We start from the raw sequence: 26,114 nt of genomic DNA, 5'->3' as shown, positions 1-26,114 counted from the left end.
AGAGGACTTGGAGAATTCTAAATTCAAACCGGGCTCACCAAGTTGTTGTAAAAGTATACTTCGCATTATCCTTTCTCCCCTTCTTTTTGGTATCAGAAATCCAGCCCTCGCCCCTTTCCCCTGAGGTTTGAGCTCAGCACAGGGCCGCCTCACCACAAACCCGTGTCTCAAGCTCCGCAGCAACAAAATGAGGCGATGTGACCTGGCTACAGACCGTGGGATGGCAAGGGAATCGAACACGCAACCGCTAGGTCGCATCCTTTACAAAGGAAATGGCTTTTTTTCCTTCCTCTCTTCCCTCTTCTTTAGACTAGAACGTGGACATAGTATTGAGGGGCCAGCCACAACCAAGAAGATGAAACAATACTGTGGAATAGCAAACCGCAAGAAAGAAGGGACCAGGATTCCTGAGAGGCCCTACAGACCAGAGCCACCAAAGCCACCCACCAACTCTTAACTGTAAGGTGAGAGAGAAACAAACCTTGATCTTATTTGAGCCACTGAATTTTGACGTTTCTCTGGTACAGGAGTGTAGCCTCTCACTAGTAGATTTGCAAATGCTCTAAATAAACTGGTTGTAAATTAGATTCGCGGGAGGTATGCTTAGGCCAACCATGAGTCAACTACAGTGATCCCAGGCAAAAGAGTACAGTACCAAGCCTTTAAAGAAGGGGGAAGAAAAGGGACGCCTGGGTGGCTCGGTCTGTTGAGCGGCTGCCTTCGGCCCAGGTCATGATCCCAGGGTCCTGGGATAGAGTCCCACATAGGGCTCCTCGCTCAGCGGGGAGCCTGCTTCTCCCTCTCTGTCCCTCTGCTTGTGCTCTCTCTGTCAAATAAAATCTTTAAAAAAAAAAAAAAAAAGAAGGGGGAAGAAAAGAAATGGGTAAAGGGAGGAGAAATTTTACATGGATAGAGTTATTTTTTCAAAAATCCTACCAAAAAATGTATCAAATATACGGTAAACACACAAGAAAAAATAAATGAGTTCCATATGAAAATTAACCATGGCATCTAAAAGTGTATAAAATGACCTGAAAATAAATGCTCAGTCTACCCTAGAGGTCTTATTAAATACAAAAAAGAAAAATTTAAAAAGCAAAATTCTGGGGGCACCTGGCTGGCTCAGTCAGTAAAGCATGTGACTCTTGATCTCAGGGTCATGAATTCAAGCCCCATATTGGGCATAGAGCTTACTTAAAAATAACAATAACAATAATAATAATAAGCAAAATTCCGGATCTACTTAGGAAAGAAAAACACAATTTTTGCTTGTGTGATATAATTAAAACTATTGTTACATGCCTATTTTAAAAGACTGAAAAAAATACACTCACAATTATACTAAGCATCTGTATTATTTTGGTAATAGCTAACATTTATCGAGTGCTGCTATGTACCAAAGTGCTTTACATATATTAATTTCTTTAATTTTTACAATACAAGGAAGTAGGTACTATTACTATCCTCAATTTATTGATAAGGAAACTGAGGCACAGAGCAGCTAAGCAATTTGCCCAAGTTCACAGAGCCAAAATGTACCATGCTCAGATTCAAAACCACATCATCTAATACAAGTCTGAACCACTGTTCAGAGCTGTATTACAAGCTACAAGAGAGCACTAATAAAATTTTTAAATACTGTAGGATTTTCTTACACTGTTTTTTAAATCTTATATACAATAATAACATCATGCTATACTTGATACCTAACCCAATTTAGAGATAACATGCTTACCCCAAATGCTATCATATAATCCCTTCTATAATCCCCAAAACAATATTGCCTGTAAGAATCCAAGTATATACAATATTTGGGAAGGTCACAAGATCAGTACACACAAAACTGAAATTACAGCAATGAGGAAGAAGATAATGGAACACAACCCTTCGCAAGCACCACCTCAACAATTAAGCATTAGCAATTTCATTCTCTGGAGCTTCTAAAGTGATCAGTGTGAGGTCATATAGTCCACACTCCTAACTTTACAAACAAATCAACTAATTGCGCAAACTGAGTGATTTATTCAAGGTCATAAAGCTAGTTATTTGCAGAACCAAAACTAGAACCTAATTCCTCTGAGACTAAGGTAAGATCCTTGTTTTTAATAGAGCATGCAAGTTTTCTGGAATTTATCAACTAAAACAGTGATTTTATTTTTAAGTAATCTCTATAACCGATGTGAGGTTCAAACTCACAAGCCCACGATCAAGAGTCCCATGCTCCACCCCTGAGCCAACCAAGTGCCCCTCATTTAAAGCACTGAGTGTAAATTATGTTCCAAAACCCATGAAGAACCCTCAGGGGCCTGGGATGAGCTACCTGCCACTTCCATTCCCCAAACCCTGCTTTATAAAAAGTTATGCCCTACTTGTCCGCCCTGCATTAAAGAGAATAGCAATGTATTGTCACATTCCTAAAATGAGCCTCCATCTAAAATTTGTTTCCAGAAGGATTTCTGAGACAAAAGAAAGTAAGAAATAAAAAGAAGGAAGGGAGGGAGGGAGGGAGAGAAGGGAGGGGGGAGTGGAGGGAGAAGAAAAGGAGGGAAGATGCAAATCATATAACAAAGAGAAATATTAGCATCCTCATTTTCAAGAACCCTATTCCTGGGCCCTTTTGGAATGCTTAACCCAAAGAAAGCTTCCTACTGCCAGGATTCATCTCATAGAAAACTGGTTATCATCGATTCATTAATGGGCATTCTCATGCCAAGTAAATTATCATATTCTCAGAATAATGAACAAACCTGGAAAAGAAAGTGCAGTTGACAACCCCGCAGTGACATACATCTACTTTACATTGGCCTTAGCCTTCTCATTTCACGTGTGACTACTGAAGAAAACATCAAGTGGTCTGCCAATCAGCATTTAGGAAACATTTAGCCAGTCACAGGCTAGCATGGAGCTAGTCAATCAGTACAATAAAGAAACAATAAAGATCAAAATGGTATTTGTCTCAGGGATTACACATTTGTTAAAAGCGATAAAAAAAACACTGTTAGTCACTCAACATATATTTAACTGAGCATAAACTATGTGCCAGGTACTTTTCTAGATACTAGTGGTTGAACCCAGACAACCCTGCCCTCTGGAGTTCACATTCCAATGGAAAGAGACAGACATTAGCAGGCCAACAAGTAAACTGTCAGGTGTGCTAGTGGGTGATAAGTGCTATGGAACATAATAAAGCCAGGGAAAGTGATGCAGAGTGCTGAAGAGGGGAGCTTCGCAGTTTTCACTCAGACCAGGTAGGTCATGGAGAGGAGGGGATCACCCCTACGGTCACCAAAGGGACGAGCGCTCCAGGCCCCCAGGGGCCACCAGGGCAAAGGCCCTGAACTGGGAGACCACTGGCTGTGGACAATGAGCAAAAGGGTAAGGGGAGGCGAGGTCAGGCAGGATCACTCAGGACCCTGTGGATCACTGTAAGGTCTTCAGCTTTTATTGTGAGTAAAATGGGGAGGTCACTACAGAACTGTGAACCCTGGGTGATGCGATCTATTTCCATTTTAAAAAGGCTCACTCTGCTGCTGGCTGAGACCAGCCTCAGTGGGACAAAGGGGGAAACAGGGAGACCAGTAAGGAGGCCACTGCAGAAATTCAGGCAAGAATGATGGTGGCCTACACCACAGCAGGAACTGTGAAGATGGTACAATGTGACTGGATTCTGCATAAACAGGATTTGCTGACAGATTGGATGTGGTTCTAAGATAAAGACTACAAGGATGCCTCCAAAATGTTCACCCTGAACAAGTGGAAGAATCAGATTGCCTTTAAGAGGGATAGGCAAGGGCGTGGGATCAGGTTTGCCTCAGGGGGAGATCAGGAGTTCAGATTTGAACAAACATGTGGAGCTGTCAAGTGGATGACAGGAAATAGAAGCATACAGTTTGGCGGGACAGTGCTGGGCCAGAGCTAGAAATATGAGTCCAGTGTCAGATGGTATTTCAAACCAGGAGATGGAAGATGACAAAGGGAGTGAGCGGGACAAAGAGGAGGTCCAAGGACTATGCCCTCCAATATTAGGAAGAAGAATCAGCAAAAGGAGAATGAGAGGGAAACCATGAGAGTGTGAGATATCCTAGAAGCCAAGTGAAGAAAGTGCTTCATGGAGGACGGAATGATCAACTGTGTCGATGCTACCGAGAGATGAATAAAATAGAAACTGAGAACTGACCTCTAGATTTAGTGATAGGGAAGTCTGTAGCTACTTTCAGGGTACTTTTAGTTGAATGGTAGGGGCTATGCCTGTTTAAAGTGGTTTTAAGAGAGAATGAATGGAGAGGAACTGCAACCGTGGGCATACAAAATTCTTGAGGAACTCTTTCATAAAGGACAAGAGAGAAATGTGATAGCTGGAGAGAGAGGTGGGATCAAGAGTACAGTTTTTTTAGGAAAGGACAAATAATACCTTGAATGCTAATGGAAAGGCTCTATTAGAGAGGGAAATAGTAGGGATGCAGAGGAGAGAGAGATGTCTTCGAGCAAACAACAGGAGGTATGGTTGGGGTGGCCTTGGGAAGTTGCTGGTTGGAGGCAGATTGGGGATTCCTCTTCAGTTTACTTCAATTTTCTTAGGACATATAGAATAGGCAAAGTCATCAGCTAAGCATCAGGATGGGGAGGAAGGGGTGGATGTTTCAGGAAAGAGAAGACATGTGAAATAATCATGTAGAACAGTGGAAGAGTGATTGCCAAGCAGCCTTAAGGTCTCACGTGTGATCATGAATTTCACTGAAGACATTAGGGTTGTGTTTTTCTCCAGCCTCATTCCTCTGCATGGGGGCTGGTAGAGAGTAGGTGAAGAGTCAGATTTAACCAAGGGTGGAGTCTGACACAGCTGTGATGAAGCAAGAAAGACAAGGAAAGCAAAGGAGTGCTTGTGATTGACCATGGAAGCTCAGTAAAGAGCAAAGAGGGTATCTGAAGGGATGGGCAACACCATAATGGTGGTAGGTGCAATGGATTACAGACCCCACTGGATCAGAGACTGCTAGAGCTGTGATATAAGAGGGCGTGAGCCAGAAGTATAAGATGTGATGGGCAGCAAGTGTGACACTTAAAATTCAGATTATGGAGGGGCCACAGGCATAAATGATGACAAAGTTTTGCCAAGATATTACCATCGCAGTGGAAGACAGGATCACTAGAAAGAAAAGTTCAAAAATTGAGAGACAGAGTTTTGGAAGGATCATCTATGCTTACATTGAAATCAAAGTATAAGAATAACTTTTAGAGACAGTGACAGTGAACCAAGAGTTAAAGTCACCAAGAAATAAGAGGGAATGATGGGGAGACAGAGTGGCATCTCAGCAACAAGCTTTAGTTGGTGATGCAATTTGATGATATAAGATTTAAGGTGGGGACAGGGGGTCTGGTCCGAATGTAAAGTGAGGAGCAATCAGGCAGTAGAGTCCTCCAGTGAGAACTACTACTCTTACTCCATGAGTATGGGAGAGACTGGCCTGTTTTCAAGTGACAAATATAACAACATTTTTGAAAAAGAAATTACCTTTGATGTTAGAAAAAATAAAGCATTGTGATACTCCATCTGAGCTTGATGAAGCACAAGTTCCGTTAATTAAAAAAAAATTCTGAACCAGACTGTTAATTAGTAATGTATGTCTGATTATTTGCCACTTTTAGCAACAAAAGGGAAAGATTCATCAACAAATAAAAATTCATTATATGCAAAACTGGGTCAAACATTATCAGAAATTTTGCCCTGCAAACTTTGTGTCTACTCATCCTAATTCTAGCTTTGCTTGAATGGCTCTGGGACAACAGGGGCCATAACATAACATCCAGAATCTGAGTTGTGTCAATAGTTATTGTGGGACTACTCATGCCAGAGTATCGACCGCCCATTTCATTTCCATCAGAAAAGACTGAAACCCCATGAGAGACACAACCCTATAAGACTCAACTTTTTGGTAGGTCATAGGCCTCCTTTAATAGTATAATGAAAACCATGGACACTTTTACCCAGAAAATGTACAGAGGCACATTTGTAAAAAAATTTGCCCACATTGCAAGCATTTCCTAACCCCTCCCTCCCCCTCCCCAAGACGACCCAGTTTGCTAGAATAACATCTGCAAGTAGGCTCCCTGTGACCCTGGGAGATAAATATATAGTCAGCTCCCAAGGCGTCAAGTACCGATATCTGCTAAAAATAATAAAAATCAAAAACTACTTAATTTCTCATCTTTCACTGCCATAATCTACCATCTCTTAAATTCTTTCTCCAGAGGCTCATTCTAGGGTCAGTCAAAAATCTCAGAAAATACGAAGAGAAATAAACCAGTTCTTGATGAAATTTTGAGAAAGTTTAAGAATATATTTAAAAGAGCTCGATGGACTATGGAGGAAAATAGTCAAGAATCCAGCTGCCAATTTTCAAGGATGTGATCCCAGCCCACACCCATACATATATGTATATATATCTCCATCCATATCCTATATATTAAATATATATTGAAATATATTCCCTTACCCATCTCCCTCACACCAAAACCTTAACAGATAAGCTTTACCTGCCAAGTGTTGAAGCCAGAAGGCAGCCTGCTCCTACACCACTATGCCCCATTAAGTCGGTCTCCCGCCTACAGCTTTCCATCTCTTCCCTCTCCTCTATCCCAACCACCACTCCTTAGTTCAGGCCAACAAGACTGCTTACCATTCATTCAACTGTGATGGTCACACAGCAACTCTCCAGGCTCCCAGCCTGGCCCCACCCACCATGCCAACCCAAGGCATCTCTTCTCCTGAACAGCAAATTTGATGAGATCCACCCTCTTTGGGTGAAAAGCAATTGACAGCTGCAACTATGTCTTGCTCACACTGTGCCAATCCAAGTGCTTGGCACACAGTACAAGCAAGGTAACAAAATGCCATTCAAAATGTCTTTTACACGGGTGCTTGGCTGGCTCAGTTGGTAGAGCAATACGATTCTTGATCTCAGAGTTGTCGAGTTTGAGCCCCAGGCTGGGTGCAGAGATTACTTAAAAATAAAATCTTTAACATAAAGAAATAATAATAATAATAATTAAAATAAAACAAAATGTCTTTTACAGATAGACTACATAAAGTAGATAGATAAATACAGATACAGAAAGAGTCAGACAGGTCCTTCCCTAACTATCTCCAGAACATAAGATAGAGCTGAATCTTAAAGAACGCTAGATTCACAACCAAGAGGGACAGTTAAACTGGCCAAATCAAAACCTTACACACCCCCAATGCCCAACCCAACAATGCATACTTTTCAAATGAGACCTTTTATTTTGTCTTAAAGGTCAAGAGAACCACCATTCTGAGATACCGGCTTACACCAGAATTTAAAATCAGCCTACCGAATATAAGAATTTCGAAAATGGAACTCAAAAGAAAAACAATACGACAATAACAGCCTTTTCTTTCTCCTAGTACCCGAACCTCCACAGCAAAGCATCATATTAAGAAAAGCATCTGTTACTTGAATAATTATGAGTTCTGAGCATTCCAGCTTTATTGACTGAACTTCAATGACCTTTCCACTATTTAATTATTCCCTAAATGAAAGGTACTTCTCAACATCTGTTCTTAATTTATTTTTAATTTGCATTTACTCTAGCCTATCTGTTGGAGCTGAAATTAGTAATACAGGATGACATTATCTTCACAGAGTCACATGAAACATTCTATTCTTCAATCAAAGTTCCTCTGAAATAGTTTTCCAGGTTCACTTCGCACACAGATTTTCTTTTAGCTGTGCAAGACTATTATCTGCACTCTAAGATGAGATTAATATTACCTTTCTTTTGCTACCACTTCAAAGAACTTTTATATTATACTAAATAAACATGAATAAACTTTCTTCTCATTTTAATCTTTTTTTTCTGAAGCACATTTCTTTCAGAATATACTTATAGAAAAAAAGTACAAATACTACTGAAACAATTCAATTCAAAGTTACTGAAACAAACTGACCAAAAGACAATACTTCAGAAAAACAGCAGTAGTCAATGTAACTGATGAGTAAAGCTACCTCTAAAATGTAGGAGGGGCGCCTGGATGGCTCAGTGGGCTAAGCATCTGACTCTTGATTTCAGCTCAGGTCATGATCTCAGGGTCATGAGATTGAGCCCCACATCAGGCTCTGCGCTGGGTGTGGCGCCTGCTTAAGATTCTCCCTCTCCCTCTCCTTCTGCCCCACCTCCCCTTCTCCCTCTCTAAAAAAAAAATTAATTAAATAAAATGTAGATATTAAGCAAATGAAGAAAATTCATTCTGGAGGAAAAGCTAATAATTAAAAGTGCTGAGAACCTGAATTAAACATGATTTGAAAAAAAACTATCCAGCTGATTGAAAAATATAAAACAAACCCCATGAAGCTGAGGTTTCCATTTCACCTTTACACATGTTTTTACTAACTGCTGACCATCTTCCAGATCCCTTCTCCTACTCCAGCTCTACCTCTACCACTTTGGTTCAAGCTCCCATAATTTCTAACCTCAATTATTTTCACAACCCTTACCTGCTCCCCTGCCTCCCCTCCAACTCTGGACCCTTCTAAATTTACCTTTCACACTGCCAACCAAATTATCTTTCTGAAAAATAGTACTAAGCTTATCATTAACCCACTTAAAATCCTATAGTGGCTCCCTACAGCGAAACGATCAAACCCTTTAACTTGCTTCAAAAGAGCTTTCAAAATCTGGCCTCAACCTCTCCCACCCTCCACAATGCCACACTTACCTACCACAGACTTAAAATGCATTGCTCTTTTCCATCAATCTAGCATGTCCTTCCCTCACTGTCCATATGTGTACCTCCTAAGCATCCTTCAAGGCACACCTCAAATTCCCTCCTGTTAAGGTGCCATTACCAGCCATACCTTCATTCCCACCAATGCAAGAGCTTGTCCTCATCCCTTCCATGTTCCTATGCCTTTTGTGCATTACACTGTTTTTTTGTGCAAGATGTCTATTTATTCCTCTCCTCCCAACTAGCCTGAGAGCATGTTAAGAACAGACATGTCTTGCTCACCTCTGAGCCCATCATCTAGCAATAATGACTGAACAACAGACATTTGCTGATTGACTAAGGTATGTATATAAACAAGTCTGATTTTTTAAAAAAAAAAAAAAAATTAAAATCACTTCTCGGCCTTTTGGCTAAGATCAAGTGTAAAAAAAACATTAAAGCATACAGTAAGCATTTATTGAGCACTTACTGCATGTACTAAGCTAAAGGCTGGCATCGGAAAATCAAATTGGGGAAGCATGGACCATACATAAGCAAGAAGAGCCAAAAATCGAAATAAAGACTGAACAAGAGGGAGAGATTGATTCTGGCTTGGTGATCGAAAGTAGAATGCTTTGTGGCACAACGCTGTTTGAAGAATGAAGGTCTCAAAGCTGGGGGGGTTGGGAGGGGAAAAACAACCAAGCACAGAAAACAAAGCAAGCCACATCGCAAAGGCAAGAAAAGGACCATGGGCGGTCCTCACACGGTGCCATTTGCCTCCTTCAGAGGGTATATTGTGGTGGCATGGAGAAAGGCAGAGCTGCTAGAAAGATAAGATGGTGACAGACATCTCTAAATGTTTCATTTAAACATGCATGCAGCAAATGGGTCCCCCTGTCTGAGCAATCTGCCTCCACGCCAGGTCCCCAGAATAAGATCTGTCCTACACCAAATGTTCAATAAAGCCAGTCTGAGAAAGAGAGCAAGCATATATGTGCATTCCCCAAATATTAACACTCTTCTAACCTATAACAGGTTATGTCTCTTGAAAAAGCACATATAAGTTAAAAGAATTCAAGTCACTCTGATTTTTTTCTGCTGACATGGTATATTAAAATGAGATCTAATATATGAGTGAGGATCTGATATGTTAGAGAACTGGCCACTGATGCCACATGAAAAAACACAAAAAAATAATTATCTTTACATTTCGCAGTATGACATTTTCTAAACACCTATGAGGGAACTACATAGGGTCACAGAGTAAACTAGAACATACTTATTTAAGAGCCCCCCCCACCCCGCCACAAAGGTGGCTTTTGAATAAGGCCAGGAGCCTTCAACACAAAGTAAGACTCAGATTCATTCTCCCAGCTCTGAGTCAATACTTGCAATACTTAAAAATTTTTAAAGACAATATATTGTAAATCATATTATCTGATAAAGGCATATGTTGGTTTACAACCTCAAGAGTTCCCAGGTGAAATTTGAAACTGACCCCCATATACAAAAGACACGGAGAGCCCAAAAAAAGAACAGACCACTCCAGGTTGGTAGGTGGCAGGTTTGATCAGCAAGGGAACTTACATATGAGGCTTGCCTTGGGGGGCAGCAGGACAAGTAAATCCCGTACCTGCTTCAAATTCTACACCATGACATGTGTAAGAGCAGTTACAGGGGCGCCTGGGTGGCTCAGTCGGTTAAGCGTCTGCTTTCGGCTCAAGTCATGGTCCCAGAGTCCTGCTCCACTTGGAGCCTGCTTCTCCCTCTCCCTCTGCCTGCCGCTCCCCCTGCTTGTGCTTTCTCTCTCTCTCTGTCAAATAAATAAATAAAATCTTTAAAAAAAAAAGCAATTACATATTTTGATCCACCCCAAAGCTTGTTTAATCAATGAAGAAATGAAAATCCCTTCCTATATCTTCAAAGAGGTTAAAGATTAGAGCTCAAAGACACTACTGCAAAGAACTCAAGGACTCTTAAGAGTGGGAGTCTGGTGTTTGGCTTGGTTTAGTTAAATAAATGCAAGGACATCTCAAGACCTCTGGGGTGTATTTACAGATCCTCAAGGAACTTGCTACAGTGGTCCAAAAGTCACTTAACTCCTAATTCATCTTTGACATAATAAACAATTATCCTTTTAAAATGAGTGTATTTTAAAAGAATGATAGGCAAATTACTTTGCATCAAAAGGAAGTTTAGTTATATTAAATATAAGTACTAGATGTCACCTATTTAAAATTACAAAAACAGGGAGGGAAATACATATGTAATATTGTCTCTAACCTTAAAGAATATAAGAAAACTAGCAAAAAGTTGTTTCATACTTTGTATTCCATCTTAGAAATCACCCCATATTGATACAGAAAAAAACTTGTGATTTTTTACCTCAAATTATTCCACTGTATGAATAAATTATAACTTAACTAAAAAGAAAAAAAGGAAAACTAGCATACAGGATTGGAAATGAGAATTTTTTCCCCACCATGAGTCAAAAACATATCTGTCTTAGAAACAATTTCTTAGAAAATATACACAATAAGTTTTTACAATGAATTGAGCAAGGACTTCATGTCAGACTTCAGGATATGACATTACACTTACAGCAGGAAGAGGTTACGTACACTGAGTTGAAGACCAACGAGTTCAATGAAGAAATACTTTGCTGCTGAATATTTTGCTATGATCTTCTGGTTTAAGGGGCCATGATAAGAAATGCACCAAATTTCACCACTCTCCTGACCCCCATGGTTTTTTCCTTTGCTCAGCATAACCCAAACTCTTCAAAATACAAAGCAAAAGAAAAAATGTCCAATACCAAGAATCCATTACCTTTTTATAATGTTTAAAGGGAAGTGTTTATAGGTAGAAATAATCTTCAATGTTTGACTATAGCTCTCCTCGCTCCTCTGAAATGCACAGACCATTTTCACTTTAGTTCTAACAGTCTTAAACTGGCCTTCTTTCTCCATAAAGCAATGGGGCTTGTTAAAACTCCAGATGCCCAGACCCCACCCCACACGACTGAATCTGAATCTAGAAGGGTGGTTCTGATGTGCAGCCTGAGTTAACAGTACCACATGCGATGAGCCCAAAACCCAACTTTCAAAATAAAAGCATACATATACATCTAGATAATTACTGAATTAATGTTAACATGACTCACACATAGCCTATAAAGAGTAAGAGAACCAATCCGTGAGTATCAACTCAAAATGCTATCCCCATCCCCCACTATATGTTATATGATGAAAGAAATTCTCAAATATTAAAACGGTGGAATTAAAAAAGAATGTCTAACCAGATAATACTTTTTAAACTACAGCAGATGTATTTATTTCAAAATTGTACCACTTTAGAGATACAAAGTCAATTTTTTTTTTTAAAGATTTTATTTATTTATTTGAGACAGAGAGAATGAGAGAGAGAGAGCACATGAGAGGGGGGAGGGTCAGAGGCAGAAGCAGGCTCCCTGCCGAGCAGGGAGCCTGATGTGGGACTCGATCCAGGGACTCCAGGATCATGACCTGAGCCGAAGGCAGTCGCTTAACCAACTGAGCCACCCAGGCGCCCACAAAGTCAATTTTTAATTGGGCTTCTCTGCTACGTAAGAGTATTATTATGTGCTTTTTCTGCTCCTTGAAAAAAAAAATTTTGTTACAAATGCTAAAATTATTGAACTGGACAAAAATCCTAATAATAACCAGCCAGCCTCCCCATCAAAAGAAAAATTCATTTGAAAATATCACCTACGAAATATTATTCTACCACTTTACACTTTGAGCTCAACAGCTGTGATAGAATTTTTTTTTTTTTTTTTTTAAGAAACTGAGTTCTCAAAACCAATGTGAAACTGGTCCACCCCAAACCTTAATCTTAGCTGCCACATGAGCACTCAAAAAAAAAAGTCTCTTATTAACCAGGCCAGGAGTATAAGCTTCTGATAGAGAAGACCCACAGGATTTAAATAAACCTTAGGTGCAGGGCGCCTGGGTGGCTCAGTCGTTAAGCGTCTGCCTTCGGCTCAGGTCAAGATCCCAGGGTCCTGGGATTGAGCCCCACATCGGGCTCCCTGCTCGACGGGGGGGCCTGCTTCTACCTCTCCCTTTCCCACTCCCCCTGCTTGTGTTCCCTCTCTCGCTGTGTCTCTCTCTGTCAAATAAATAATCTTTAAAAATAAATAAATAAATAAAATAAACCTTAGGTGGGTGGTTGTTCAAAGGCCCCAGTGCAAAGGCCTCCTATTGTTGACATGTGCAAATCCAAGGACAGAGGAAGCAAAAGTGAAAGAGCTAGATCTGGCTTAGATTTCTCAGTCCACAAGCCATCATTTTCAAGAGTAAATATATATTAAAAACTCACAATGACTCACATTTCAAATACTGACTTGAGTATATTTATTATTAAACAATTGAGGCATACAAAAAAATAAAAATAGTAATATAGTAAATACCTCTGCCTCCACACACAGCTTAAGGGACAATCTGGCCAATACATCTGAAACCACCTGAGTATCCTTTCACAATTAAATTTTAACTAATATTTACAACTGCTGCAATGATCTCACATGTTCCCTTGTTCCCAGAAAATCATCGTATCAGCATCTAGTTCAAACTTCTGGCCTCAAGTAAGGTTCAATAAAATTGAGTTTTCCATTCTGTCCATATAATTAATGTACTTCCATTGCTTAGAACATTCTCAGCAATTCATGTCTCCCGATTGGGAATGGATCACCTACAAAGCTTCCACAAGCATAGTAACAGGTCATGAGAATCGCATTAATACAGAAAACTTTTCTACAATTGCACTACTTCAGCATAATGAGGCGACAACATGGAGAATATTTTTACACGCGTTACAAGAATAGCTGCTCTCCTCCGTCAGAGTTGAATTTCCATCCAGGGTTACCATCCCTCCCCACAAATCCCCAGGGCTCATGGAAAAAAACAAACCTGCTCAAAGAGCTCCCTCCAAAGCAGAGGTATTCCAGCAAAGTAAAGCTTTGGCGGGCGGGGGGGACAATTTTTCACAGTCCTTTAGGCTGTTTAGAAAAATCTCCTCACAGGTATTTCTTTAAATGAAAGGGAAAGTAGATCAAGGACTCCCTCAATGCAATGTAACCAGTGTCCTTCGTAAAGAAAGGCCCCTGAAAGATAAACAAATAAGGTAATCTTCCTCATAATTTTTATAAAACTGAATCTTGTTAAGCAAGTTCACTTTAATTGCAAACACAGAGTATTTTCAGGAGACCTGCTATAAATGTAACCAGGTATAATATTCTATATGAAATAATTCATTTTATTTTTATTTCACTGGCCTCTCTTTTCTTCCCTCCCCCGCCTCTGACCGCTACCCACTCTTTCAATCCCAGAGATATCCATCTGGGCATCAGACCAGGGCTTAAACTGTGCCAAATCACAGTGCATTTGAAATCTACTACATTTTTTCACCAGCCAGTGAAAAGCCTTGAGCAGCAGTTGGAGGAAAAAAGGGAATTCACATCAGAAACAAATTATCAGTTTCTCTGCCTTCTATCCAGAAGACTGCCTGTCCTCTGGTATTTCCTTCCCCCTTTGCTAACTCTTAGAGAAAGTGACAGAGACCAGAGCCAAGGAAGGCCAGGACAAGTCTGGGAGCAGAAGGCTGTATCCCCCACAGCTGGCCCTCCCTTGGCAGGGCTAGGACGCCAGGAAGCCCAGAGAAGCTCTACCTCATAGCCCAGGGTCCCAACCCTGGTGGATATAAGGGAAGAGGCAGAGGGATGTATAAGCCAAATTAATACTACACAAAATATATAAGCAATAGATTCAGGCACAAACGAAGAATCATCCAGCGGCAATGGAATAAACTACCTTATAAACTGGGAGACTTGGCAATATGTGGAAGTCAAATGCAGAGTTTCTGGAATCAGAGCACCTGAGTTCTAATCCCATCTCTGGCACTTTATAGCTCTGTAGCCTTTCTTACTGAATAAGCATTCATTGCTCACCTACTAGGAGCTAGGCCCTGGGCGTGATGCCAGGGATGTACTGGGGTTCCTGCTCTTGTGGAATTAAATTCTAGTTGGAAGGAAATTAACAAACAAACACACACACACACACACACACACACACACACCAAGAAAAATGCCAGATAGCAATAAGAACGTTAGGGAACTTAAATATAGTGATACAGTCAGGAATGACTAGGAGATCTATTTCCTAAAGTCAGCGGGGAAGACCTCTCAGTGATGACATTTAAGCCTAGATCTCAATGACAAGAAGGAGCCTAACAGGCAAAGTCAAGGGAAGAGGGATGTGCAAAGGCCTTGGGCCTTTGGAGAAATAGAAGGCAGGCCAGTGTGGCAAATTACTTCTATGTGACTCATGTTCGTCATCTGTAAAATCGTGGTTGTTAGGATTAAACTCATAACACCGTATCTGCACACGGTCTATGTACAACAAATGTAAACTGCCAGAATTATCATCATCATCACCATCACCAGTGTGATCCCACCACTGGACGTGTCCAAGCAGGGACTGGGTACAGACATGCCACAGGGATGGTCAGGTTCTATGGCCTCTGAGGTTCCATCAACCATTAGACACCAGGATTAGGCAAGAAGAGAAAAGGCGAAGGAAGAAATGATAAAATTGTTACACTCGGGCTTAATGCCCCAGACCTTTTAAAGTGAATACTGAATCATACAACAGTGTGTGGCTCACCTCATTCATTCAACAAATGGCCCTTTCCCATCTCAGAGTCTATTGATTCGAATCCCCAAATGGCCAAAATCCTCACATGTAGCTAGTTGACATCCTGCCTTTAGCCCTGAGGTTGACCCTAGTTAGGAAGGCTCTGTGCTAAAAAAAAATTACCACAACAGCACTAAGAACAGAAAAGGATGATGTATTCTCCATTACTGGCTTTAAAGTGTGTTAGCTATTGTAGGAATGAAATAGCAACAAAGATATTCTTTGACTTTATACACATCTCAAACCATTTTATTATTTCATGCTTAAAAAGCCCAAGCAGGGGCGCCTGGGTGGCTCAGTCGGTTAAGCGACTGCCTTCGGCTCAGGTCATGATCCTGGAGTCCCGGGATCGAGTCCCGCATCGGGCTCCCTGCTCAGCGGGGAGTCTGCTTCTCCCTCTGACCCTCCCCCCTCTCATGCTCTCTGTCTCTCATTCTCTCTCTCTCGCAAATAAATAAAATCTTAAAAAAAAGCCCAAGCAGAAGCTTAAACATCACAGACCCCATTGGCAATATATTTCACACAAAAAAACAAAAAACAAAACAAAACAAAAAAAACACCTCTAATTCTTGGCCTATTCTCTCAAAATCACTACTAACTTGTTAAGCCTTCTGAAGCTCACTAATTCAGGCTGTCAAAGATGCAGTCATTGACGATAAACTTGACTTATGTGTCTTTCAGTCAAGGACAGAAAGGTCTACTTTTACCCAACCCTGAACCATTAAAGGTCATATCCTTTCAAGTTCTTTTCTAAAATTCACTCAAATCCAAGACAAGTGTACTACAACCATAAAGAAATGTACAGTTTTTACATCCACGACACTACTTCATCACCTACCCCTGATGATTTCATGCATCTGTTCAGATGGTGTAAATGACTTGAAAAAAATTTTAAACCTCACACAGAGCATAAAACAAATCAATACTGGATAAGGGCAATATAAACAAGCCTAATAACTTAAATGCACAAATATTTCTATTATGCCAGGCTTTTAGACTGTCCAAACTCAAGTTTGGAGAGGAAAGAAAAGAATCTTCATAAACCAAGAGATTAAGTTTATCCATATACTCTCAACATTAGTTTTTTTCCCACCCAATCTCTACCCCTCTCCCCGCATCCAGTCCTCCAAAAGGAAAAAACATTGAGGAACAGATTAGAATTAAAATTTTCTTATAGGAAAATATTCCTTTAAAAAAAACTGAAAAGGCAACAAATTCAGCATAGAACACATCCAAGGAGGATCTTTATATGTAGATGATGCCTTTGACATGATATGAACTAAAACTCCCTATTCAATATGTAAATTTTAGAGTACTATTAAGACCTGACCACTGTCTACTAGTATTCACCATAAAATAATCAAGAAAGTGCCTTCCAGAAAGCGAGATTGGGACTAATAGGCCCATTCAAATCCAAATTTATCTACTGGCTTTTGCAACATAATCCAGCCAAAAGAATGGGATTCGTATCTCAGCTATGCAACAGCTAGCTTTTCAATGTGTTTTGAAGTAGGTGCCTCCAAAGTAACAGTCATAGCTTTGGCATTTGAGAACACTCTAAGCAATTTAAGAGTCTTTAAAATTATAAGAACTAAGTAATACAGGCTCATTAAAGAACTTTAGAAAACACATATGAGCAAAAAAGAGAAAAATAATAATGCCACAATGCCCAAGATGAGCACTATTAATATTTTAGTGTATGCTCTGCTAAATCTTCTTGAAAAAAATATTTCCCACATGTAGGACTTAATATTGCACATATATTTTACTTAACAATAACAAGAATGTACTTCTATACACATCCATAACATTTTTGTGAATGTACAACCTTCTACCTTATGGATATACCCTAATTTAATTTGCTCCACTGAGATTCTCTATGATCTGTTTAGATGTCCTACACGAAAGGAACAGAGTAGGTTAAACACTTATTTCCTAAAGTTATTGGCCCACGACATCCTTTTTTGAATTATACATCAGAACTTGTGCTCCTTCACAAATACCTTGGGAAATTATGACTTAACCAATCCTCAATACTGGGTTTTTATGGTATTTCCAATTTTTTTCTATTACAAAATGCTGGGATCAACTTCTTGCTTGTACATGTCTGTGTATTCCCTAGGGGAAAACTCTAAAAATAGAGTTATTGAGCCAGTTGGTTTGCATATGGTAAAAACATGTGACAATTTCTGCCCAACTGTCCCCAATAATGTATGAGAATTGTCAGTCTTTTTAAATGATAATATTTAATTTAAAGGAGAGTTTCGAAGTTATATGTACTCATCGTATATACCCAATATTTTTAAACTTATATAATGACTTCTTTATGGACATGGCTAAAATACATAGCTATAAATACCAAAGGTCTTACTGTAATGGACATTGACTCAGAAATCTATCTAAGAATATAGCACCTCACAATTTATAGAACATGACAAGCATGGATATGTTGTGTCTTTTATTTTCCTCTGTTACATTTACATATTTCTGGATATATATTCTGTGCTCTAAAGAAGATATTAATGATCCCTTATAGCTACATCGCCCTTTATACTACTAAAACACTTAAACAAAAAGAAATTTAGAGGAATAAAACATCCTGAGAGTGAACTTTAACACAGGATATTAAGCTGTACCCCCGAAAGAGCCCTAAAGTTACACAGTAGCAGCTACATATTTAGAGCCAAGACTTTAATAACCAAAATCTTTACCAATCAACTGATATCAGTATCATGGAGGGAAAGGTGTACCTTAAATGTGTATCTCTATTAATTTACAGCTTATTTTCAGTACATATTTTTGCAATCTCAAATAATTAAGAAATAGCTGGTTTACACAGCAAAAACAGGGTTTAGGTTCCTTTTTCATTTTTAAAGTGACACTGGATGTAATTTTATACCTCAAAGTAACTCTCAGAGTTATTTAAGTACAGTGTTCACACCCAGGGTGGAGTTCTGTGTCATTTCCAAAGCTCAGAAAGGCCTTGCCTGCTCAAAAATATCTCCCCTTAGAGGGAAAAATGAAACAAGATGAAACCAGAGAGGGAGACAAACCATAAGAGACTCTTAATCTCAGGGAACAAACTGAGGGTTGCTGGAGGGGAGGGGGGTGGGAGGGATGGGGTGGCTGGGTGATGTGCTACGGTGAGTGCTGTGAATTGTGTAAGGCTGTTGAATCACAGACCTGTACCCCTGAAACAAGTAATTCATTATATGTTAATTAAAAAAATATATCTCCCCTTAGAGCCTGTCTCAAATCATATTTGAAGTTTTAAAAAATACAGAAATTATTCAACAGGTCTGGAGTGGAGTCAGTGCATCTGCATGTTTTAAAAACTCCCCAGTTGACTCATTTGTACAGCCAGAGTCAAAAAGCACTCAGTTATATAAAAGATTGAGGGAGGGAGTGGTATCCTTAGGTCCCCAAATCTAAATGTTCATATGAAAACCATCAATCTGTCTTAGGGGGACCCACGTGAAAACTGTACCTTCAGAACACTCATAAAAAGTTCCAAAAAGGGAAGCAAAGTAGGGCACCTGTTGACCCAACCTTGGCCCCCATAAAGGACCGGGGTGAGGATATACAGTAATGGAAGCAAAACTCAAGAAGACCCACCTGGCCAGAAACTGCTACTTCATACTTTAAGCACGTGATCCCTTCAACTTCATAAAACAGACCAACAAGAAAAAACTGCTCAGCTGTGTGTCTGTTTGGAAAGGGGTAGTCTCATTAAGGAAAAGCATTCAACCACAGGTAGGAGTTTGACCAAGCAGTGCCCATCAACATATGATAAGACCAAAACGGATTGGCAATTAAGACCGGATACTCAGAGACAGTACATTACCTTTTACAATATAATAGTCATTTGTCAGAACTGTGCTTCTCAAAAGAAGTTTGTCTCACAAGAACAGTGCAAAAACAAGCCAAAAAACCTATGTCTTCTAAGTAGTTTATACATAATAATGCATCATTTTCTTAAGCTTCCGTTACCTACCAGATCTGGACTTAATGATGTCACTGAACTCATTCTGCCCATCATCAGGCCTGGCCTCGTGTTCTCCATACTTGGCCATCTTTGCTGAGTTTCAATTTAATCCAAAGACTGTATTAAATCCTCTTCTTAAGACTTCCAGTTTTCTATAATGGTCCAGCTCAACATCAATATCTAAAGAGAAAAGGAATGTATTGGCTTGGAAAAAAATGTATACATACATTTTTATTTAATATATATATAATCATATAGTTATATATACTAGCCATTCATTCAGCAAATACTTATTCAGCACTTTCTATGTATAAGGCACTGATCTGTGCAATGGAGATATGACTGAAAAAGAGACCCAGACTCTGCCATTACAAAGTTTATAGACATTAAGCTGTTAATTATATAATGAATTATTTCATTGTAATGCTGATATGTTACAAATGTACAAATAAAGAGGCATAGAGTAATATGAGCATACAGCATAGGAATCTGACCTGCCCTGGGCAATTAGAGAAGGTTTTCTTGAAGAAGTGACATTTGAGCCAAGCCTTCAATGATGAAAAAAATTTAATTAGCAAAAAAAAAAAAAGAGGTGGGAAGAGAAAAAGGTTAAGAGCCTTCCATGTGAAGTGGCAGGAAGAATCATGGAGCATTCAAGAGGCTGAGCCAGTGTCTCTGGAGAGAAAACAGCCAAGAAGAGAGAAATCTGGTGAACTAGGTGAAGTGGGTAGACAGGACCAGTGACAGGGTGTTGGAGACCAGGTCAAGGCTATTTGTTTTTTGGGTGTTGAGTTTGAGAAGTTCATTATAGATCTTGGATACCAGCCCTTTATCTGTAATGTCATTTGCAAATATATTCTCCCATTCCATAGGTTTCCTTTTACTTTTGTTGATTGTTTCCTTTGCTGTGAAGAAGCTTTCTATCTTGATGAAGAAGCTTTCTATCTTTCTCTAAAGAGGAAGGGGGATCCAATAGATGGTTTGAAGCTGGGAAGTAACAAGATCAGATCTGCCTTCTGAAAAGATCGTTCTGGTTTGTGGGGATGAGTGGGGAGCCATGAAGACTATGGCAGAATATAGCAATTGTTCATTCAATGTGCCATGGGCACATGGGTGTTGAATAAAAATTTCTTTCAATTCCTCTGTATATTTGAAATTTTTTCACAACAGAATTTCGGGAAAAATAATTCTTAACTTTAACCAAGTGATCAGACTTCGTATGACCAATAATGGGGCATCATGTGATACCATGGGAAATATACCACATCATCTATATAGTATCCTCATGAAGATTATCATGAACAGACAAATCTGGACTGTGGATAGTCTTCAAAATAAACAATCTGAACTGCTCAAAATTATCAACATTGTGAAAAACAAAAACACCTGAGGGAGGGGGAGCTTTGTGACTAAAGAAACATGACAACCAAGTGTAATCCTTGACTGAATTTAGAATTTAAAAAATAAACGTTTTGGGGATAATGTGAAAAATGTGAATTGGGGCTATATATCAGACAATATTATTCTATCAGTAATATAATTCTATCAGTTCTTTAGTATTGGTTCATGGTTTTGTCATTATGCAATATCTTTGATTATAGGAAACACCTGATAAAATATTTACGAACGAAGTGTGATAATAACTTCAACTTCAGTTCAAACAGGACAGCATATGCCTGTCTATCTAGGCACAGGTATCTCTCTACCTATATACATACATACCAGGAGAGAGGGAGAGAGAGAGAGAAAGAAAGCAACTGTTGGAAAATGGTAAGTGAGGAATGTAGAGAAAGCATATGGGTGTTTACTCTTTCTAGTATAATATTACAGGCAGGAAATGACTGTGGTCTAAACAAGGGTACATGGAAAGAAACGGGTAGATATGTGGGATACTTAACTATCAAATACAGAAGGTCAATAGCATTTGGAAACTGACTGGATATGAGTTGTTCAGAACACTAAGGTGCAAAATGACTACCCAGTTTTGGTCTGGGCAACTATGTGGAGGGTGAGTCATTCACTGAGCTGGGGAACACTGGCAGATAAGCCACTGGCGGAAGAAATCATGAATGTGGTTTGGACTTGCTAAGTCTGAGGTGCCTCTGAGTTATATAAGGGCAGATAACAAAGAAGACAGTTGGATATATAGGTCTGATCTCAAAAATGGTCTGGATTCAATAAAAATCTGGACAGTTACACATTATACCCATTGACACAGATTTTTATTCTAGAAGGTGCATCATATGAATTCTGCTGAGTATAACTATCACTCAATAAAATAGTTTTAAAGATTTTATTTATTTATTTATTTATTGAGAAAGGGAAAGCACCCAAGCAGGGAGAGGAGGAGAGGGGGAAGGAGAGGGAGAAAGAAAGAAGCTCAAGCAGGCTCAGCACTTATCTCAGGAGCCCCACATGGGGCTCCAGGTGGGCTCAATCTCACAACCCTGAGATCATGACCTGAGCAGAAACCAAGAGTCGACGCTTAACCATCTGAGTCACCCAGGTGCCCCAGCAATAAAATAATTTTAATCTTTAGTAATTAATTAGAATCATCTTCAGAGTTTAAAGAATTGAGGATTCTACTCGGCAGAACCACCTTTTCTTTAAGGATGTCAATAATGAGAGTTCTGCATTGCCCTAATACTTCCTGGAATATATGGCCCCTAGAACCCAAACAGAATCAGAATTCAATTTTAAGTTCAGCAACTTAGCTGTATCCTAACAGCCCCTCAAGTGGACCCCAAATGCCAATTAAATAAATTAATCATTTAATTGGGAATATAACAGTCAACACATCCAAATATTAACCTGCAAATAATGGGCATTAATTCATATATTACAACACAGAACAGAACAAGAGTTTACTGCTAGCTAGGATTAGGCAACTCAATCATTTAATTCAAGGACACACCATGTGGTATTATTATTTTGTAATATGCTTCATTTGGCATACTTATGTAATACTTAGTATTTTATATATTATGTTTAATTATATGTAACATTCAAAGAAATTCCATATTATTTTATAATATAAATATATGTAAAAAATAATTATTATATTTTTTCCTGACCAGTCAGAAAAAGGGTGTGTTCTAATAATAAAGAGGTCAAAATTACCGTAGAAAAACAGTTTGAGGCAGAAGAGAACCAGTGCACTACTAAAGATTTAGGAACAATTTCCTCTCTTACAGAGAGGACCATGTGAATTAGATCACCAGTCTGCTAAATTTTGAGTATAAAAAACTTGTTTTCATTTTTTATATTGCTCTACTACTGTTAAGACTTTAGGGATTATTATGTGATTAAGTTCCTTTTTGGGGGTACATACCTATAAAAGATTTGCTGTTCTTAAGCGCATTTTAATATATTCAAGAACGTAAAGCTTTGTTCAGAAGAATGCATATAAAATTTTATTATGGAAAATCAGGTTTGTCCAACAAAACTTCTCTTTACTGGAAAGCAATTAACTATTCCCTTTAAAATATTCTGACTCCTTCATAACTAGTCTTAGTTAAGGGTCTTCACTTCAACACATGCCAAAGACCTTCCCCACTCCATAAAAAAGAAAACTGTTTACACAGGACTTTACTTCATTTGCACATGAATATTTATCATATTTTTTTTTATTTTGCCACTCTAAGATAATTTCTCAAATCTTCTCTTCCTGATCATCAAAATCCCGTATATGCTACAAAGATACAGCAGAAAGAGGTTCAGAGGACAAGGAAAGAATGGGAAGGAGGGAGAAACACAGAAGGCCATTTGAACAGTGAGAGCCACTGACTGTCACCTGTTGCCAGGAATGGGCAGGGGACCCCAGGTTGAGTAGCACACAGAAAAAGATACCTCCTTCTAACTCACTAAATGCTGCAGCTATTTATAACTGGTTGTCAGGAGACAGAATCAAGGTTTCTTCACAGACAGTGTGTGGACCTTCCCCAGGTGTGGACCTTCCACCGGCACATCTACAGACTGTAAGAGGGGCCATCTCCCACACAAAGCTGGGTGAGAAACTGAGAATGAATGGGATATTATTGCCTTAGAAGCTTTAAGCCCTATACAACTGTCATTTATTGTTACCACTGCTCCAGATCTCTGTTCCCTCAGAATTATGTTTTGCGAAGTGTAGCCAGATCTTTCTCACTGAAATTAACACACTCAACTCTGCATTCAGCAACTCTTTCTTCAGAACATTTCTGGCTGTCATACGGAACAGAAGCCATGAGTGTGTGTCAATAAACGTGGGGGTGAAAGGGTAGGGGGGTGGCCTTAAAGGTGAAGCCAGTGTTCCGATTTTAAAACAATTTGGCAACCAGATAATGTAAGAATACAAATACGTTCCACGCCGTGTAATTATGATGGAAATGCTGCATACGTCCTTGGGCAGGAACTATCCATGCATTTAAACCAGAAACCAAAACCTAGGAATGCTGAAGATAGTGGAAAGGGAAGCGAAGGGGCCAAGAATCTGCCGCTCTGCTTCAAACAGCACAAGAAACCGCCCAGTGCCAAGAACCGCCATTCACTCTCGGAAACGCTCCAAGGGAAGGTTAAGGTTAGTACGCGACGGGGATTAATACTGTTTACAGGAGCAACAAATTTTAGGTGAACACCCAAAGGAGAGCTAAAGCGGTGCCTCATCGGTCCCATAAACTTGGGTAGAGGGGGCGGGGAATGACTCCGCGTAAACCGGGGCCCTGGCCGCCGGTACTCGGGAGGCTGAAGCACCCGCGAGCTTCGCATTCCTGCAGCCCTCGCGCGGCTCGCAGCCCTCCCCGCAGGCCGCGGCCCCCACGCCCACCAGCAACAGCCGGGAGGGGCCCGGCGCACTTCCTGAGGCCCGCGCGAGTTACAAATGAGTGGATGCGGCTGCTGCCGCGGGTCCCGGAGGCCCCGAGACCGGCCTCAGCCCGCACCCGGGGAATCGAAGCTTCCGCAAAGTCGGTGCGTTCCAGCCGCAGCAACCGGTGCGCTGACCCTCGCAAACGCGGCATGGAGAACTGACCCGCGAGGCCCTGGTGACCCAAGTGACCTGGAGGCTGGGAAAGAGGAGCCTGGCCCCGGGGCAGCCCAGAAAGCGGAGCCGATCGCCCCAAGTTAGACCTGGGGCTCTCCAGTTCAATGTAAAACACAGTGCGGGTCCCCAGGCTCTTGGAGGTCGGGCACGTTTTCTCCTTCCCTTGAACCAACCCTGGAACAGTCCCTTTCGTTATCTGGGGCTTGGGGGGAAAAAAAATTCTCCTGTAACAGCGTGCCTTCTAAAAGTTGCACAGCCCAAAATAAGTGCTTTGTTGGTTTTATAAGTGGCCTTGGGCAACCAAAGCCTCGGACCCGGGGCCAGAGGGGGACACGAATTACCTTACCTGATGCAGCAAGTGATGCCAAGAGTCCGGGAAAGTAGAAGAGGCCACCGTGGGGACTAAGCACCGACTGGCCTCCCCTGTCCCGTCCCTGGAGCCCCACCCTCGGGAGCAGCAGCGGCGTGGAGGGTGAACACGTTTCCTGCCAGGCCGACGGCTGCGAGCCGCTCCCCTGCCCGTCCACCACACCGCCACCCTCTTCCCACCCTCTCCTGGCGGACACCTCGGGCCCCGCCTTCCCGGGGCCGGGGTGTGTGGCACAGGCCATCCTAGGAAGCCACGTCCCCTCTTGGAGATCACAGCGAGAGGCACGCGACCCTCTCCCCCAGCGCGGAAGGAGGGCTGGGGGAGCCAGGCGGCTGCACGGCACCGGGCGTCGGAGGAGCTGGGGTCGTTCGCTCCCAGACAGACTGAGAGGACCTCCGGGTCCGAGCCTTCTTCACGCTTCTGGCACTCTCTCTCCCGCCGAAGAGAGCTGAGCTCAGGTTCCGAGGAAAGTGCACGCGAAAGTTGGTGACATCTTAGACTCAGACTCGAGAAGGAGACCGGGGCGCAGGGTAGAAGCCTCAGAAAGTCCATCCTCCCCGCAGCCCACGCCCCACTGCCCCGGGGCTGCGGTCACATCCCACTGCGCGAGGCTGAGACACTGCACGGGCTTACCTGCTCCCGGGACCCGCGGGCCCGCGTCGCCTGCCAGCCGCCGCCGCGTCCGGAGCGGGCCGAGGGCTCCTCGGTGCGTGTTTGGGTCGTAGCGATCGCGGGGGAGTGTGCGAGCGAGAGTTCTGTGGGGCGACGTGTTTTAAAAAGGAAATGTGAAGAACCAGACAAATCCGAAAGAAAAAAAAATTTTTTTTGACACCCGGTTGAAACAACGCCCCCGACTTGTGCAATCTTCCCGCCCCGGTAGTTCCGCCAAAAACAAAACAGTCCAAGTGCAAACCTGGAACGGGCGCGCAGGCAACCAAGTTTGCCAAACACTAGAGAGTTTTCCGTCTGCAGAAGCGACCCAAAAGAAAGGAGGCACCGCTCGCCGTGGTGCCCCAATCGGCTTCGGAAGCCAGAGGCCCCCCCTCGGCCCTCGGCGGGAGAAAGCCCGCGGCCGGCGGCTGCCGCCCGCTCCCCTCCGCGGAGGAAAGGCGACTCCGCAACTTTGTGCGCGAGCCGCTCGCTCCGGCGGCTCCTCCTCCGCCGCCGCCGCCGCCGCCGCCCGCCTGCCCCTTTGTTGGAGAGCCGCGCAGGAGGCTGAAGAGGGAGGGGGCGCGGGGCCGAGCAGGGGCGCCCTGCCGCCCCCCGCGGACACGGGCTCG

The 26,114-nt window shown here is 41.5% G+C and overlaps 1 protein-coding gene across 2 annotated transcripts in view; it reads right to left on the bottom strand.

The window, feature by feature from the left end:
• Positions 1-25,912, bottom strand: part of UTRN (utrophin) — a 496,689-nt gene extending 470,777 nt beyond the window's left edge. Inside the window, exons 1-3 of one of the 2 annotated variants that reach the window (XM_034990899.1) lie at positions 25,748-25,912; positions 25,468-25,589; positions 19,454-19,624 (exon numbers count right to left, since the gene is read on the bottom strand). In XM_034990899.1, coding sequence (XP_034846790.1) covers positions 19,454-19,532 — 79 coding nt within the window. In that variant the 5' untranslated portion in view covers positions 19,533-19,624; positions 25,468-25,589; positions 25,748-25,912. Of the gene's footprint in view, positions 1-19,453; positions 19,625-24,810; positions 24,917-25,467; positions 25,590-25,747 lie in introns of those variants that run through there. The other variant, XM_034990900.1, reaches the window with a different exon arrangement.
• Between the last annotated feature and the right edge of the window lie 202 nt (positions 25,913-26,114).

The sequence above is a fragment of the Mirounga leonina genome, unplaced genomic scaffold (assembly GCF_011800145.1).
Source record: "Mirounga leonina isolate KUSES-001 unplaced genomic scaffold, KU_Mleo_1.0 Mir_53, whole genome shotgun sequence".
NCBI lineage: Eukaryota > Metazoa > Chordata > Mammalia > Carnivora > Phocidae > Mirounga > Mirounga leonina.
The sequence above is the reverse complement of the archived record's forward strand: the minus strand, read 5'-3'. Positions and strand labels throughout refer to the sequence as shown.